The following is a 17463-nucleotide window of genomic DNA, read 5'->3' as shown; positions in this document are numbered from 1 at the left end:
TTCACCGGGAGAAGAAGAATGGTCTGGTTTATGTCTCTCTTCCACCTTCCAAATACTGTGAAAATGCATTGCATTGGCTGAATGTAAGTCACATCTACAATCCCCAAGGCAAAGACATTTGCAAAATGTAATTTCCATGCTTTTAGCTTCTATGATACAGAGGAGAACACAGAATGAATGATAAAATAAATTTATTTATACCTACATTGATAAGATATGGATATATACGTATATATTGGATTAGTCAGGATTCTCTAGAAAAACAGTACCCACAGTATGTGGAGACATACAGACATGCACACAAAATGGGGACTAGCAAGTATGACATTTGCAGGGTAGGTCAACAGACTGGAAAACTACCACATTGCTAATGTTGCAGTCTTGACTCTGAAGGCAGTCTGGAAGCAGAATTTCTTTTTCTTTTGAGGACCTCAGGTTTTTTTCTTTTTTCTTTTTTCTTTTTTGCCTTTAAGTGGTTGAATGAGATCCACCCACATATTGAGGGTAACCTGCTTTACTCAAAGTCTACTGATCTAAATGTTAAACACATCTAAAAAAAAAAAAAAAAAGTCTTCAGAGCAACATCTATACTGGTCATTAACCAAACAACTGAGTCTCATGGCTTAGCCAAATTTACACATAAAATGAACCATTATAGTCTACCCCTTGTTACATTGGCACCCACCATATCTCTTTAAAAACGTACTTGTTATAAGCTGAATTGTATCCCCTTAAAATTCATATTGAAGTTTGACCTTCCAGCACTTCAGAATGTGACAGTATTTGGAGACAGAGTCTTTAATGAGATAGTTAGGTTAAAATGAGGTCACTAGGGTGGGCCCTAGTTCAGTATGACAGGTGTCCTTGTAAGAAGAGGAAATTTGGATACAGACATGTACAGAAGGAAGACCATGTGAAATCTCTGGGAGAAAATGGCCATCTACAAGCTAAGGAGAAAGGCCTCTGAAGAAACTAAACGTGCTGAGACCTTGATCTTGGACCTCTAGCCTCTAGACCTATGAGGAAATAATGTTCTGTTGTTTGAGCCATCCAGTTTGTCGTATTTTATTATGGCAGCCGTAGAAAATTAATACAATAATTTATCTCCAAACAAAGACAATAACAAGGTCATGCTTCCACCCAGTGGTACAACTGTTTTTCGTAAAATGTACTAACTTTTTCCCCGAAGAGAATGTAAAGTCCTTGGGTGATGTTCATTTTTCTTGTTATTCTATAACTTAAATACTATAATGTAGAGTTAACAATACTTAAATGCTATGAAATAAAGTCAGTATATCTTATAAAGCAATAAGAGAGGAAAGAAAACAAAGATTTGATACACAAACATATTCATAAAAGAATAAGGAAGTAATAATCCCAAAAATTACAATTTTTGTGTCTGTAACTGATTACGTAATTGTGGCAGGTATTTGTAACGACCTTCTTCCACTATCCCTTCTGTATTCATTTCCCCTCAGCAAGTACCTCAACTAGTCATGACTTTTGACCTGGTAGGATGATCCAAAGTTTCATTCCTGAAGAGTCTAGGCAATTACTAGTCCTGTTTAGATTGGATTGTTGTGATTTTCTATTGACTTTAATCACCGAACATGCAGTACTGAGAGATATCCCATCGTAGCTCCTATATTTCAGACATACTTTCCCGTACCTCTGTTGTAGAATAGCAATCCAATTTCTCCATGGTAATTAGGATCACTCACCTTACCCAGTCTAGTAACCCCCCGTCTTTGCCTGCTGATTCAGAGGCATGAGGACCTTGAAGTGGCCAGATGGCAGTCTTCACTTCGAGTTCAGTGGAATCATTGCTGTGTCTCCTAGTGGAGGCATTCCTCTCTTTGGAGTAAGACTTCCAGACTGGCAAAGCACAAGGTTATGGGGATAGGATGCAAAAATTTTATTAGTGGATCAATAGCAGTAATAGTGGATGATGTCACTTCCATATCTCCCTCTTATTCTCAGAGCCATGAACCTTGACTATAGGAGAAAATGCACTATATGTTGCAGTTGACCCAGAGCATATACAACCTTCTGGCGATCCATGCTGCAGCCTGTATGAATTGCTCCCTCACTGATGCTGTAATTGAGTTTTCAAAATGCCACCCCTCTATTCTGTCAAACCAGTTACTTCATGATGTTGGGGAACATGGTAAGGCCGGTGGATTCCCTGAGCGTGGTGGATTCATTGCTGTACTACAGTTGCTGTGAAATGAGTTTCTTCTTCCAAAGCAATGCTATATGTGTTACTATGATGGTAGATAAGGCACTCTAAGTCTATGGATGTTAGTTCAGGCAGAAGCATTGCATGCAGGGAAGAGAGATTTATTCAGGTAGGAACAAAATGCTGCCCCTTCCACAATGGAAGCAGCTCAGCATAATCTACCTGCCACTGGGCAACTAGCTAATGACCCTGCACAGTGGTGCTGTATTTGGGACTTGGTGTTGATCTCTACCGCTGGTCAGTTGGGCACTCAGCAGTGGCTCTAGCCAGGTCAGCTTTGGTGAGTGGAAGTCCATGTTGCTGAGCCATGCATAACCTCCATCCCTGTCACCATGGCTACTTTGTTCATGAGCCCATTGTGGAATGACAGAAGTGACTGGAGAAAGAGGCCTACTAGTATCACAGAATGGGCTCTCCTATTTACTTGATCATTAAAATACCTCTCTGCTAAGATCACCTGTTGGTGAGTATTCACATGGGACACAAATATCTTCACTGTAAAGGCCCAGGTAGTAAATATTTCAGACTTTGTGGACTACATATTGTCTCTGTCACGCATTCTCCTTTTCTTCTCTCCCCTCTCGTTTCTATTTTCCTTCTTTATAGCCCTTTAAAAACGTAAAAACCATTCTTAGATTGTGTGCTATAGTTTGCTGACCCCCAGCTTATCTGTTAAAAAATGCCCGATTCATTTACGTGAAAATTGTATTGGGAAGGAATCCGTATTTCCAGATAATGAAGGTTAAGGAAGGCACTACATTTATTTTAATTATAAATTGGGATTTAAATCTAAGAAAACATTAATAAAGCACCCAAGGGTATTATAAACACACACACTTATGTATATGTATCTGTGTGTGTGTTTGTGTGTAAAGATACACCCACATATAGTTATTCAATAAATAATTACAAATCACCTAACATTTTATAAGTTTATTAACCAAAGTTGCTGTCACAAACTCAGATGCCTACAAGGGCCTGGCAGATAAAGGGGCATTTTTGGAGTGGCTAAGTACACAGTAGTAACTGAATTGCTTATACGTCAGTAAATTCAAACATTAACAGAATGACTTTGCCAAATGTTGTGAGGACTGAATGAAACATGGTTCCAAACATATATATGGTCCCTGGGTAATCAGTTTTTATGATCACCTGTAAAAGCAGAGGCTTGTTTCTACCATCTATACTTCTAAGAAATTCTTTTTTTCTCTTACCCTGGTCGTAAGAAAAAAGAAAAAAAGAAAAAAGAAGGAAATTCTTTAAATCTTTCAGCATGTAGTCCTTGAAGGAAGATTTGTACTTTAAAATTGATGGGCTCTACTCATTCAGGGCAATAAACTATAAAATTATTGGGGAAAGTATAAAATGAATATGTTGTAATCCATGATTTTAAAAATATAATCTTACAAGGAAGATAGGAACATATGCAATTTTAACAGATTTATATAAACAAATTTTAAAAACTTAAATACTATTAAGTGACATATGAACTTTGGAAGTTAACGAATCAAGAGAATACTTCCAGTTAGGGGAAATCAAGGAAGGCTTCATGAAGAAGGTAATACATGACTTGGACTTCATTGGGTGGGTTGGGTTTGGTTTTGCAAAAGAAATATTCTCTAGAAGGAAGAATGCAGGCAAAGGCAGGGAAATATGAAGGCATAAGAATAGGATCTATGAAGGCACTGGTATATATGCGGAATAGCAAATAATTTGGCTGACACAAAGGGTCAGAGAAAGCAAATAATAACTGAGAAAGGCAAGTATCAGCAAAATGATTGTTACCCTCCAATGCCAAGGCAAGATTTGGACTTAAATCTTTAATAAGAATAGCTGCAGTTTTTGATATTAAGTTGACATGATCTCTTCTGTGCGTTAGATTAACCTAGGTATAGAACCGATATAATATGTAGGCGTGAAGGCAGGGGCAAAGATAGAGGAAATGAATGCTTGAACATTCTTAAGAAATCTTCCAGAGCAGGTAAAGGATCATCGGAGGGTAGCTTTAAGGCAACTAGGACAGAAAAGGGCCTTATTGAGAGTAAGGGAAACTTGAGCATTATGGGCAATGGAAGAACTAACAGGACAAATTCTTTTTTTTTGAGATGGAGTCTCGCTTTGCCACCCAGGCTGGAGTGCAGTGGCGTGATTTCTGCCTGCTGCAACCTCCGCTCCTGGGTCCAAGTGATTCTCCTACTTCAGCCTCCCGAGTAGCTGGGATTATAGCAGGGATTAGCCATCACGCCTGGCTAATGTTTGTATTTTTAGTGGAGACGGGGTTTCAACATTTTGGCCAGGCTGGTCTCAAACTCCTGACCTCAGGTGATCTGCCCACCTCAGCCTCCCAAAGTGCTAGGATTACAGGCATGTGCCACTGCACCTGGCTGACAAATTATTGATATTGGAGTAAAGGCTTTTACTGGGCTGGGCACTTTGGTTCATGCCTGTAATCCCAGCTCTTTGGGAGGTCGAGGTGGAAGGATCGCTTGAGCCTAGGGATTCGAGACCAGCCTGGGCAACATGGCTTAATACATGGCATCCTAATACAGCTTCTCTAGAGGGAGAGAACTAATAGGATATAGATAGATAGATAGATAGATAGATAGATAGATAGATAGATAGATACATAGATATACAGATATATATGAGTTTATTAAGTATTAACTTACATGATCACAAGGTCCCACAATAGGCTGTCTGCAGGCTGAGGAGCATGGAGAGCCAGCCCGAGTCTCAGATCTGAAGAACTTGGAGTCCAATGTTTGAGGGCAGGAAGCATCCAGCACTGGAGAAAGATGTAGGCTGGGAGGCTAGGCCAGTCTCCCCTTTCACGTTTTTCTGCCTGCCTGCCTGCCTTCGATGGCAGCTGATTCAATTGTGCCCACCAGATTAAGGCCTTTCCTAGCCCACTGACTGAAATGTTAATCTCCTTTGGCAACACCCTCACAGAAAACACCCAAGATAAAGTACTTCCCATCCCTCAATCCAATCAAGTTAACACTCAGTGTTAATCATCACAACGGCAAAACTTCATCTCTATAAAAGACCAAAAGCAATAAACCTAGTTGGGCATGGTGGTGTGTGCCTGTAGTCCCAGCCAATCTGGAGGTTGAGGTGAGATGATCACCTGAGCCTGGGAAATCAAGGCTGCAGTGAGCTGTGATGGCACCACTGCACTCTATTCTGGGTGACCCTGTCTCCAGAAAAAAAAAAAAAAAGTGGAAAGGCTTTTATTACCATTAAGTGCCAGAGGGATTAGCTCAAAAGCATAGGTAGAAAACTTAGTTACAGAAAGGATGGTAGCTGATAGAGAAGAAATTCAAATGAGAGCTTTTAAAATTTCTGTGTTCAAAGCATTTGTACATTTCTTTGTTTTAGAAAGGATTCTTATATAGATACTTTAAATCAGTTGTCAGGACTCAAATACTTACACAACCTGTACAGGTAGCAAAAATGAGTGAAACGGTGAAAGTACAGATGCAAACATGGTGTAAAAGGTGAGTGCTTGCACCTTGTGAAGTGGATGGCTGCTGTTCAGCTCTAATCAGTCATTGCTTAGGTGTTGCATCCATAGTTTCAAGGCAAACCCTAAATTAATACTGTTATGTACAGTTTTTGATTTTTTAAAATATTGGTTGTAAAAAGGACCAGAATCAGGAATCAGAGCCGGTTTCCTGACACTGTGTGACCTCCTCTTTATATACGTTGACAGGGTTTCCCCATATTGGCCAGGTTGGTCTCGAACTTATGACCTCAGGTGATCCGCCCACCTGGGCCTCCCAAAGTGCCAGGGTTACAGGTGTGAACCACCGTGTCTAGCCCAAATACTGATTTTTAAAAAATCATTTGCCTGAGAATATCTATATGCCATTCATTGGCTAACAAACATTTATTGGGCATTTATCACATGCCAGCCACTGAAAATGCATTCATATCCTTAAAATTGAATGATAAGGAAAGTGTTCACACAAAAACACTTGTTTTGTGTTGAAAAGTGTTTTTTGTTGAAAGTGTTCAACAAAAACAATCTATGTAAATTCGTGTGCTCCTTAGTTAATATTTTTGATATAAAAATGCCCAATCCTAACACACTACTGCTTGTACAAGTTGTGGAGAGAAGTGTTACATAAGAGTCTTTTCTGTTATTGGAGAATCAAAAGAAACTCCTGTCTTAGCTATACTTCTTTTGCCTCAAGATACAAAGGTACAGTAAAAAAGGACCTTACGCACTTAAGCCCTTACACAGGCTGCCTAGGCTTTAAGGGCACCAAAAGTCAGAAAAAGTTGTTTGGACAGAAGAAGGATAAAAACAACCACATAGAGAAGAATTCAGAAGAAGCTAATATTAAAACATACAGGGAACATACTGCTTCAGAAAGTGATAAAGTTAGTAGTGAGACACATGCTGAGCAAAGAAGCTACTTTTAGGGTTTAGGTGTAGGTCTAAGTGGAGCTAAACAAAGGAGAAAAACTGTGAGGGCAAGTTTTGGGGTCACTAGGAAAGATTACTTTATTATGCTTACAGATGTGCTATTTACACATGTGGTATTAACCTGAAACACTACAGCAGGAATTACCAAACTATGCCCTACTCCTATTTTTGTAAATACAGTTTATCAGGCTCATTTTGTTTATTCATTTTCTATGATTGCTTTCATGCTACAACATCAGAGTGAAGTAGTTACAACAGAAATCCTATCATCTGCAAAGTCAAAAGTAAAATCTGTTTGCTGTGTGGCCCTTTACAAAAAAAAAAAAAAAAGTTTGGTGATCCCTAAGCTATACAGATATACTGCAACATCTATCTCCCTTTAGTTAAAAAAAATTGATAAAAGTATTTCCTTACTTAGTTCATGTATAGTGGAATATGGGAACATATCACTGAAATGTACATAACTGAGTCTCTTTTATCAGATACAAACACTTAAGGGTATTAAAACCTCAATATTCATGCTGTCTATTAAAAATGAAGGATGGGGCCAGGTGTGGTGGCTCATATCTGTAATCCCAGCACTTTGAGAGGCTGGAGTGAGAGGACTGAGGCCAGAAGTTCAAGACCAGCCTGAGCAACAAAGTGACACCCCATCTCTACACAATTTAAAAATATTAGCTAGGGCCGCGCACGGTGGCTCATGCCTGTAATCCCAACACTTTGGGAGGTTGAGGCGGGTGGATCACCTGAGGTCAGGAGTTCGAGACCAGCCTGGCCAGCATGGTGAAACCCCATCTCTACTAAAAATACAAAATATTAGCTGGGCGTGGTGGCAGGTTCCTGTAGTCCCAGCTACTCGGGAGGCTGAGGCAGGAGAATCACTTGAACCTGGAAAGCAGAGGTTGCAGTGAGCTGAAATCATGCCATTGTACTCCAGCCTGGGCAACAAGAGTGAAACTCTGTCTTTAAAAAAAAAAAAAAAAAAAACATTAACCAGGTCTGGTGGTGCATGTCTGCTGTGGTCTCAGCTATTCAGGAGGCTGGGGTGAGAAGATTGCTTGCACGCAGGTGGTTGAAGTTGTAGTGAGCTGTGATTGTGCCATTGCACTCCAGCCTGGGCAACAGCATAACGAAGACACTGTCTCAAAAAAAAAAAAAAAAAAATTACACAGCATTTATTCATCAATGTATTAGACAACTTAGGATCACCACATACTTGAGGAAAACCAACAACACAGAAGGGGAAGCATCAAGAAGAAGTAACAAATAACTTCAGAGGAAGCAGAGAGGATTCTCTGGACAGAAGAGCACCAAACAGCAGAGCAGTTAAATTCCTGTGTAGTTAGAAAGATTCAAAAAAATACTGCAGTCATGAAACAATAACAGACTAATGTGTAATTGGGGAATAAGACGAAAGTTAAAAGTCATTGGTTGGGCTAAGGAATAAAATGGTCCAAAGATGGTAAATTGGTAGAATTTGCAAGTTAGTGATCTGGGAAATAAAGTTGATAAGATACTTCAGGAAGTACCCAAAAATAAATGAAATGTTAAATATCACATTGAAATCAAGAAAGATGGAGGTCCAACATTTTTCTAATACAAATTTTAGCAAGAAAGAACAGAGACTAGAAAGGAAGAAAGAGTTAACAAAAAAAGCAGAAGAAACTTCCCTGAACTGGAGAAAGATAGGTCTTCGACCAAAAAGAATTCTTTTAGAGCCAACAGAATTAATCAAGATGAACCTTGCCTAGACAGATCCTTGTGTGATGTCATAACTAAATTCTTGGACAGTTTAATGGTGATGGAAGAGTAATAAGTAAATCATTCAGTGGTTTTTCTTCTTGTTTAACTGTGTAGGGTAGGTGTCATTGTCCTTTTCCTGTTATGAATGATTTTTCCAAGGTCCGGAGAATAGAGACATAGTATCAGACTTGCATCATATTTTGGTATTCTTGTTTGATTATAGTTTTGTATTGTAAAATGCCAGTCATTTGGCAGCAGCAGACTTCAGTACTATGCAGTTTCCCCCAAATACTTTGGACTAATCTAAACTACCACAGTACTTTGCCCAAATGTGTTATATGGCACTTGTACAGTAATTTATTTGCTAGACCTCTTTTATTGGACTGAATTCCTTTGGGAGGCATTTAGTAAAAATGTGTCAGATAATGCTGGGCTATTATATTGTTTACTGACCATGTTCTTCCTAATGTTGCTGAATTTGTATATTTTGTTAATGTCTTCTGCATATAACATACTGCTTACAGGAACTGGAAGATAACTGGTTTATAGAAAACTCAAGGAAATAGCTAGAATATTGAGGCAGGTAATACTAGTAATGACCCTTTTATTTTTAATTTAATTAGTTGACCCAAAATGAAATGAAATATGTTCTTGTTATCTGCTCTGCAGATACCCTTTCAGCCAACAAGTTGGAATAGAGAGAAGGCAGCTCTGTTGAGGCAGTTAACACTGGTAATGACCTTTTTATTTTTAATGTAATTAGTGGACCTTAAGCTTAAGAAGTAGACTCATAAGCCTAAGAAGTTCTGAAATCCATCCTTTGATATCTGCTCCCTGGTGGTCTGATTCAGTCTCATAGCTTTAAATGCCATCAGTATGTTAACTCCCCAAATTTTATCTCCAGCTCAGATCTCTTTTTTGAGCTGCAAACTCTTAAATCCAACTGCCTGCTTAACAGGTCCACACGAATATGGAATAGACATATCAAACTTAATATTCCTAAAACTAAACTTCTGATTTTTGGTTATCCTCTGGCCTGCTCTCCCAAAGAAGATAACCTTACTGCTCCTGCTGTCTTTCCCATGTCATTTAATGATCAACATCCTTCAGTCATTTGAGCCAAAAATCTAGGTCATCTTGTATCTTTTCTCATTCCCACTCCATATTCAATTTTTCAGGAAATCCTCTTGCTTCTACCTTCAAAATTCATGTAGAATTCTTCTTCTTCTCAGTATCTTTATGGCTCTCATCTTCATTCTTGCATCATATTCTCTCTTCTAGATTAATGCAGTAACCTTTTAACCGAATTCCCAGTTTCTACCCTTTTCCCACTATGATTGTCAATACAGAGAAACTAAAAATCTCAGATCATGTTATTCCTTGCTCAGAACCCTCCAGTGGGTTCTCATATCACTTAGAGTAAAAGGCTAACATATGTCATATCCTACCACCCAGCCAGTGCCTAGAATGTAGCCATAGGGTAGGGCCTTTTCCTACCAAAACCACTATAAAGTCTGAAAGAGATGATTACTCCATATAGTGAACAAACCTTAACACAATGCAATAAGAAACATTTAAAAAACAAGGAAACGTAACACCACCAAAGGAATGCAATAATTTTCCAATAATCAACCCTCCCCAAATGGAGATCTATGAATTGCCTGTCAAAGAAAAATCAGAATAATTATTTTAAGGAAGCTCAGTGAACTACAGGAGAACACAGATAACTCAATGAAATAAGAAAAGCAATACAAACAAAACTAGAAGTTTAACAGAGAGGTTGGAATAATTAAAAAGAACAGCGCAATAGAGACTTAACAGCAGAACTGATCAAGCATAAGAAAGAACTGATAAACTCAAACAGTGGATATTTGAAAATATTTGATCAGAAAAGAAGAAATGAAAAGCCTACAGATTTAGGGACATCATCAAAAGAGCTAACATTTGTAGAATTCAAGGAGAATAGAGAGAGACAGAAAGCTTATTTAAAGATTTAATGTCTGAAAACTTCTCTAATCTTGGAAAAAAGATAAACACCCAGGCACAGGAATCTCAAAGGTCTCCAACTAGATTCAACCCAAAGAAGACATATCTAATCAAATTGTCAAAAGTCACAGAGAATTTTAAAAGCAGCAAGATAAAAAGGATCCTCACATGCAAGGGAACTCCTTAAGCCTATTGGTGAATTTCTCAGCAGAAACTTTGCAGGTCTAGAGAGAATGGAATAATATATTTATTTAAAGTGCTGAAAGAAAAAAATTGTAAACCAAGAATACTTTATCTGACAAAGCTGTTCTTCAGAAATTAAAGAGGTATGAAGACTTTCCCAGAAAAGAAAAGCAGAGGGAGTTAACCACCACTAAACCCGCCTTACAAAAAAATGAAAGAGAATTCTTCAAACTGAAGTGAAAGGATGCTAATTAGTAACATGAAAACATATAAATTATAAAACTCACTGGTAAAACGCTGTCATTGAGGATACTGCTAGAGCTCTTTCTGGTCTGTGAAGCAAATTTTGATTGGTCTAGAGCTTTGGTATAAAGCTTATACACACATTATGTTATTGGGGTCCTCTCAACAATCCTGTGAAATATGTAGAGCACGTAATATTCCCTATTTGCAAATGAGAAAACAAAGATTCAGAGAAGATAATGGACTTGCTCACAGTCATGCTGGTGGAAAATGATAGGGTGGCAGAGTGGAGATTCTACTGCAAATGCACTGCACCAGTGGTTTCCAACTATTTTGACTGCAACTTAGAGGAAGAAGTGCATTTTAAATTTTGACCCAAAATGTACATGTGTACATGCACACACAATGAAAGCAAAAAAAAAAAAAAAAAAAAAAAAAAGAAAAAAAAAGAGATATATTCTATAGTATCAGGGACTGGTTTTGTGGCAGACATGTTTTGCACAGACCAGGAGGGCAGTGATGGTTTAAGGATGATTCAAGCTCGTTTACACTTATTGTGTACCCTGTTTAATAATTATACAACTCACCATAATGTAGAACCAGTGGGAACCCTGGGCTTGTTTTCCTGCAGCTAGATGGTCAGTCTTGAGGGTATGGGAGACAGTTACAGACCACCAGGCATTAGATTCCCATAAGGAGCAGATAACCTAGAATCTTTGCATGCACAGTTCACAATAGGGTTCGTGCTCCTATGAGAATCTAATGCTGCCACTCATCTGACAGGAGGCAGAGCTCAGGTGGTAATGCAAATGATGGGGATATACATCTGTATCCCCCATCTATAAATACAGATGAAGCTTCACTCACCCACCTTTCACCTCCTGCTGTGTGGCCCAGGTCCTAAGAGGCCACAGACCCATATCAATCTGTGGCCCAGGCATTGGGAACACCTGGCCCACAGGACCAAATATGATCTACTTATACTTTGTTTCCTTACCTCTGTGGGGAAACATTTTCTGCTTTTCCCTTCCTTCACATGTGTTCTAGCTACATTGCTTTCTTCTTATTCCTCAAACTTCTGCCTTAGGACCTTGGCACTGGCAGCTTCTTCTGACCTTCAGACTCTTCCCTCAGATATCTGCATAGCTAATTTCCTCCCTACTTCAAATCATTGCTCACATGTCACCTTTTCAATGACACCTACTATGACCATCCTATTTATAATTATAATCCTTTAATCCCTGGGTAGTCTTAACCTGCTTTACTTTTTACCATAGCACTTACTATCATCTAATACATAATTTATTTATTTATTATTTTTATTGGTTGTCTTCCCCTTCTAGAATATAAGCTCCATGAGGGCAGGGTTTGTTTGCTTTGCAAATTGATGTATTCATAGTGGTCAGTATAATACCTAGGAATAGGTGAATCCCTAACATTGAATGGATAGGATGAAAAGATTAGTAAAATATTTTTTGAAGTAAAAGCTGCTTATGATGTTTTGTTATTTTGTTGTTAATATTGCAAATTTTTAGAGTATAATAATGCAGTATTCAAATACAAATATCAGTGTGCATCCCATAGACATAATTTTTGTATCATCTGCTGTTTTGGATTCTTATTTATTCACTTAGATAATTGAGTTGGCAGTATTAGTTAAGTGCAACAACTGTTAATGAAATGTCTACCATGAACTAGCACTGGAAACACAGATCAGTAAAATAGCCTCTGTCCTTGAAGAGAATTGGCTCATGGGAACAAATAATTACAATATATTATAATACATGTAGTCAAGGAAAGTTTATATGTTTCTAAATTGAAAGTCAGAGTAGTCTCTTGGGCTATTCTTATCGATTATGTCAAAGGAACCAAATGCCAACCTTACAAAGTCCAATTAAATAATGTTTCACCAGCCTTTATATTTCAGTAAGGCCTTTTATACTCGTAGAAATAAGAAAATGTTTTTGAAACTCCAAGAAAATGATTAGAAGTCTACTGATTTTATTGGTTTTGGCTTTGTTATCTCTTTGAAGGAATAATTGTTAGAGAAGTTATCAGAGACCTTTGAGTATTTATAGTTACTATGAGAGTTCAGGTTGTAGGTTTTGTTAATGAAAAAGTCAGTCCTCTCGAACCCTGCCACTGTTTTATCAACTAAATTTATGTAGTATTCTAAATCTTTTTTTTTTTTCTTTTTGAAGTAGCGTATTTCCCTGACCCCTTCATGGGACTCATGACAAGGGTGCCTCATTTACTCAGCCTGCTACTCCCCACTCCTCATGAGAGTGAGTGAGTGAGTGAACAAAGTGGGAACTGGAGTGCATGAACCTGAAACTGGGTTGCCATTTCGGTGTCAGCAGGATCAAACTCCACTCACTTGGACCTGCTGTGTTCCACCCCTTGCAGGAAGGAGTGTACAGATGAGCAGGTGCAGGAGCCAGAGCGAGTGCTTTTTGGGCACTGGCAGGAGCGAACTCCATGGAGGCTCTGTGGCAGCGTCCAGGCGGGGTGCCTGTGACTCCTGAAGCCCCCCCAGAGGGCATATTACAGTGCTTTTTTAGCTCTGCTGTCTGTGGATGGCTTAACTGTTAATAACAAATCAGTGGGCCCTCTGCCTTTTCACATGAGACGGCTGCCTTCCGCCAATGAGGGCAAGGGGCCAGTGTGACAGCCTTTTGTATCTACACTTGTGGCTCCCAAGCTCTTGTCCAGTGTCCTCGAAAAAAATGAGGCTACATGAACAAATTGAAAGATGGTAAATGTGGGGGATTTTATTGTCATGAAAGTGGCTTTCACCCAGAAGGGGAGCTGAAAAGGGGATGGGGCAGGTAAGTAATCTTTCACTGAAACCCAGCCTTCTCCCACTGGATTCTTCTCTGAAGTTACACTATCAGGCTGTCCCTCTGAAGTCAAGCCGCTTCTCTCCAATGTCCAGCCATATTCCCCGATGTCCAGCAGCTTCTCCTCTCTTAGGGCTGAGTCTGGGGTCTTTATAGGCATAAGATGGGGTGGGGCAGGACAAGGCCATGGGTGGTTTAGGAAAAGGCAACATTCGAACGGAAAAACAGGGATATAAGTTCTTGTTTTGGTCTGCCATTTCACGCTTTTCAGCTTGAGGGTGGGGCTTTTGCCAGGGACCCCCCCCCCTTTTCTGCCTAGAATTTCTCTGCCCCCTGTCCCTGTCAATTTCAGCAGTGTTCACAGCATCTTCACCAGGAGTAGATTCTGTCTTCAGAAACCACTTTCTTTGTTCATAAGAAGTAAGTCCTCATTCATTCAAGTTTTATCTTGAGATTGCAGCCATTCAGTTACATCTTCAGACTCCGCTTTTAATTCGAGTTCTCTTGCTGTTTTCGCCACATCAGTAGTGACTTCCTGCACTGAGGTCTTGAAACCCACAAAGTCATCCATAAGGGTTGGAATCAACTTCTTCCAAATTCCCGCTAATATTGGTATTTTGACCTCCTCCTGTGAATCACAAGTGTCCTTAGTGACATTTAGAGTGGTGAATCTTTTCCATAGGGTTTTCAAACTTTGCCCAGATCCATCAGAGGAATCACTATCTCTGGCAGCCTTATGGCCTTACTGAATGTGTTTCTTAAATAAGAAGACATGAAAGTTAAAATTACTCCTTGATTCATGGGCTGCAGAATAGATGACGTGTTAGCAGAGATGAAAATAACATTAATCTTTTTGTACATCTCCACCAGAACTTTTGAATGACCAAGTGCATTGTCAGTGAGTGTTAATATTTTGAAAGGAATATTGTTTCTAAGCAGTAGTCTCAACAGTGAGCTTAAAATATTAGTAAACCATACTGTAAACAGATGTGCTATTATCCAGGCTTTGTTGTTTTATTTATAGTGCACAGGCAGAGTAGTTATAGCATAATTCTTAAGGACCCTAGAATTTTTGGAATGGTAAATGAGCATTGCCTTCAACTTCAAGTCATCAGCCGCATTAGCCCCTAACAAGAGAGTCAGTTTGTCCGTTGACTTCTCCTCTCTAGATATGAAAGTCCTTAATGGCATCTTCTAATAGAAGGCTATTTCATCTATATTGAAAACCTGTTGTTTAGTGTAGCCATGTTCATCAATGATATTAGCTAGATCTTTTGGATAACTTAACTGTGGTTTCTCCAAGTAGCACTTGCTACTTCATCTTGCATTTTGATGTTATAGAGATGACTTCTTTCCTTAAACCTCATGAACAACCTCTGCTGGCTGCAAACTTCTCTTCTGCAGCTTTTTCACCTCTCTCAGCCTGTATAGAATTGAAGAGAGTTAGGGCCTTGCCTGTATCATTAGCCTGTTCTTCTATCCAGACCACTCAAACTTGCTGTATATCAGCAATAAGGCTGTTTTGCTTTCTTATCATTTGTGTGTTCATTGGAATAGGACTTTCAATTTCCTCCAAGAACTTTTACTTTGCATTCACGACATTGCTGTTTGGTGTAAGAGGCCATGCTTCTGGCTTTTGACATGCCTTCCTCACTAAGCTTAATCATTTTTAGCTTTTGATTTAAAGTGAAATATGTGGCTCTTCCTGTTACTTGAACACTTAGAGGCCTTTGTAGTGTTATGAATTGGACTAATTTCAATATTATTATGTCTGATGGAATAGAGAAGAGCCAGGAGAAAGAGAAATGGGAGAATGGCAGATGGGTGGAGCAGTCAAAACCACATACATTTCAGTTAAGTTAGTTGTTTTATATTGCTGTAGTTTGTGGTGCCTCAAAATGATTACAATAGTAATATCAAGGGTTACTGATCACAGATTGCTGTAACAGATATTTTAGTGAAAAGGTTTGAAATATTTGAGAGTTACCAAACTATGACACAGAGACACAAAGTGAGCACATGCTGTTGGAAAAGTGGTACTGATAGACTTGCTCGCTGCAAGGTTGTCACCAACTTTCATTTTGTAAAAAAGGCGGTATCTCTTTGTGCAGTAAAGCGAACCACAATAAAACAAGGCATGCCTGTAGAAAAGTAATACATATTCATGGTAAAAATGGAAATATACAGAAGAACAAATAGTATCTTATTATATAATGTTCCATCACTCACATTTCCCACCTCGTGTTGTGATCCTCTTTCCAGTTTAGTATATACAGATCTTCATTTTTAAAAATTGCTGCATGATATTCTATTGTATGTCTGTAATATAATTTAAGGAAGCTTCTAGCCATCAACATTAAAGTTGTTTCTAGTTTTTTTCATCAAATTTATTACTTTGTTGGATTTGTTTATTTATATATTTCTGTGCATTTGTATATCTGTGGGAGAATTTCTAGTCTTGAAATTGCTGGATTAAAACATACATATTTTTAATTGTCCTCCAAAAAATTGTCCTGATTTGTCTTCTCATAACAAAAGTACGTGAGAATATCTGTTTCCCCACATTCTGTCCCATGATGGATTTTAGCATACTTTTTAGTTTTTACCAATGTAATACTAATTTATTTCATTAGAAGTACTTATTTCATAAGTAGATTTATGCATCCTTTCAAATTTTAGGCAATCTCATGTTTAACCTTGCTCTTACTATTTTTCTTCACTTGGAATATTTTTTTCTTCTTTCATTTTTCTCTGAACCTTTACCATTCTTCAAGCCCATGTCAAAATTTGTTTGTTTTTCTTTTTAATTATTGGATTTCTGAATAACCTTAGACTAAAATGATTTTTCCCTCCTAATAAACTCAGTGCTTTATTTCTACTTGTCACAATTTTATACCAGTCCTAATAAATATGATTTTTTTTATTTTAGGATTTGCAGATTTACAGGATGGCTGCACATTAATGGAAAGAGAAGCATAAACCTATCTTCTTTCATTATGGAGGGAGGTTTGGCAGATGGAGAACCTGATCGAACTTCGGTGAGTAGTTCAAATATGACGTAGTAAGATTCTGTCATCTGTAACTGTGAAGTGTTTGATGTAAGCCAGGGTTTTGTTTTTAAAATATATTAAAAACAAACTTTTAAAAAAGTGTTTTTAAAATAATGCTTTAACTCCTTGAGAATTACAGATACCTTAAATGATACGAAAATTACAGATAGCTGGCTGGGCATGGTGGCTGATAGCTGTAATCCTAGAACTTTGGGAGACTTGAGATGGGTGGATTACCTGAGCTCAGGAGTTCAAGACCAGCCTGGGCAACATGGCGAAACCCTGTCTCTACTAAAAATATAAAAATTAGCCAGATGTGGTGGCACATGCCTGTAGTCCCAGTTACTCGGGAGGCTGAGGCACGAGAATTGCTTGAACTCGGGAGGTGGAGGTTACAGTAAGCCAAGATAGCGCCTCTGCACTCCAACCCGAGTGACAAAGTCAAACTGTCTCTTAAAAAAAACTAAAAAACAAAAAACAAAAATTACAGATAGCTTAAAGCTTGTTGGAGCACAACCCAGTTTTCTGAATTTCTGCTCCATCCTCCTCCTCTTATTTTACCTATATTCCCAGCCATATAGTGAAAGACATACTAATAGAATCATTTGTTTTCTCCCAAAACCTTTGTCTTAAGTGAAATCAAGAGAATGTTAACATTTGAGGAAATTAAATGCCTCCAAATCTCAAATCACATGCAGCTATGAGTAATAGCGGGAATGAAACAGTTAAAATAATTAAGAGCAATTG

The 17463-nt window shown here is 38.4% G+C and overlaps 1 protein-coding gene across 7 annotated transcripts in view; it reads left to right on the top strand.

Annotated features, from left to right (window-relative positions):
* Positions 1-17463, top strand: part of OSBPL8 (oxysterol binding protein like 8) — a 216489-nt gene that overhangs the window by 60429 nt on the left and 138597 nt on the right. For 6 of the 7 annotated variants that reach the window (XM_037996779.2, XM_008004084.3, XM_008004082.3 and 3 more), the window contains one exon: positions 16596-16704. In XM_037996779.2, the coding sequence (XP_037852707.1) occupies positions 16663-16704 (42 nt within the window). In that variant the 5' untranslated portion in view covers positions 16596-16662. Of the gene's footprint in view, positions 1-16595; positions 16705-17463 lie in introns of those variants that run through there. The other variant, XM_037996783.2, reaches the window with a different exon arrangement.

This window comes from Chlorocebus sabaeus, chromosome 11 (assembly GCF_047675955.1).
Source record: "Chlorocebus sabaeus isolate Y175 chromosome 11, mChlSab1.0.hap1, whole genome shotgun sequence".
In the NCBI taxonomy this organism is placed as follows: domain Eukaryota; kingdom Metazoa; phylum Chordata; class Mammalia; order Primates; family Cercopithecidae; genus Chlorocebus; species Chlorocebus sabaeus.
The sequence above is the reverse complement of the archived record's forward strand: the minus strand, read 5'-3'. Positions and strand labels throughout refer to the sequence as shown.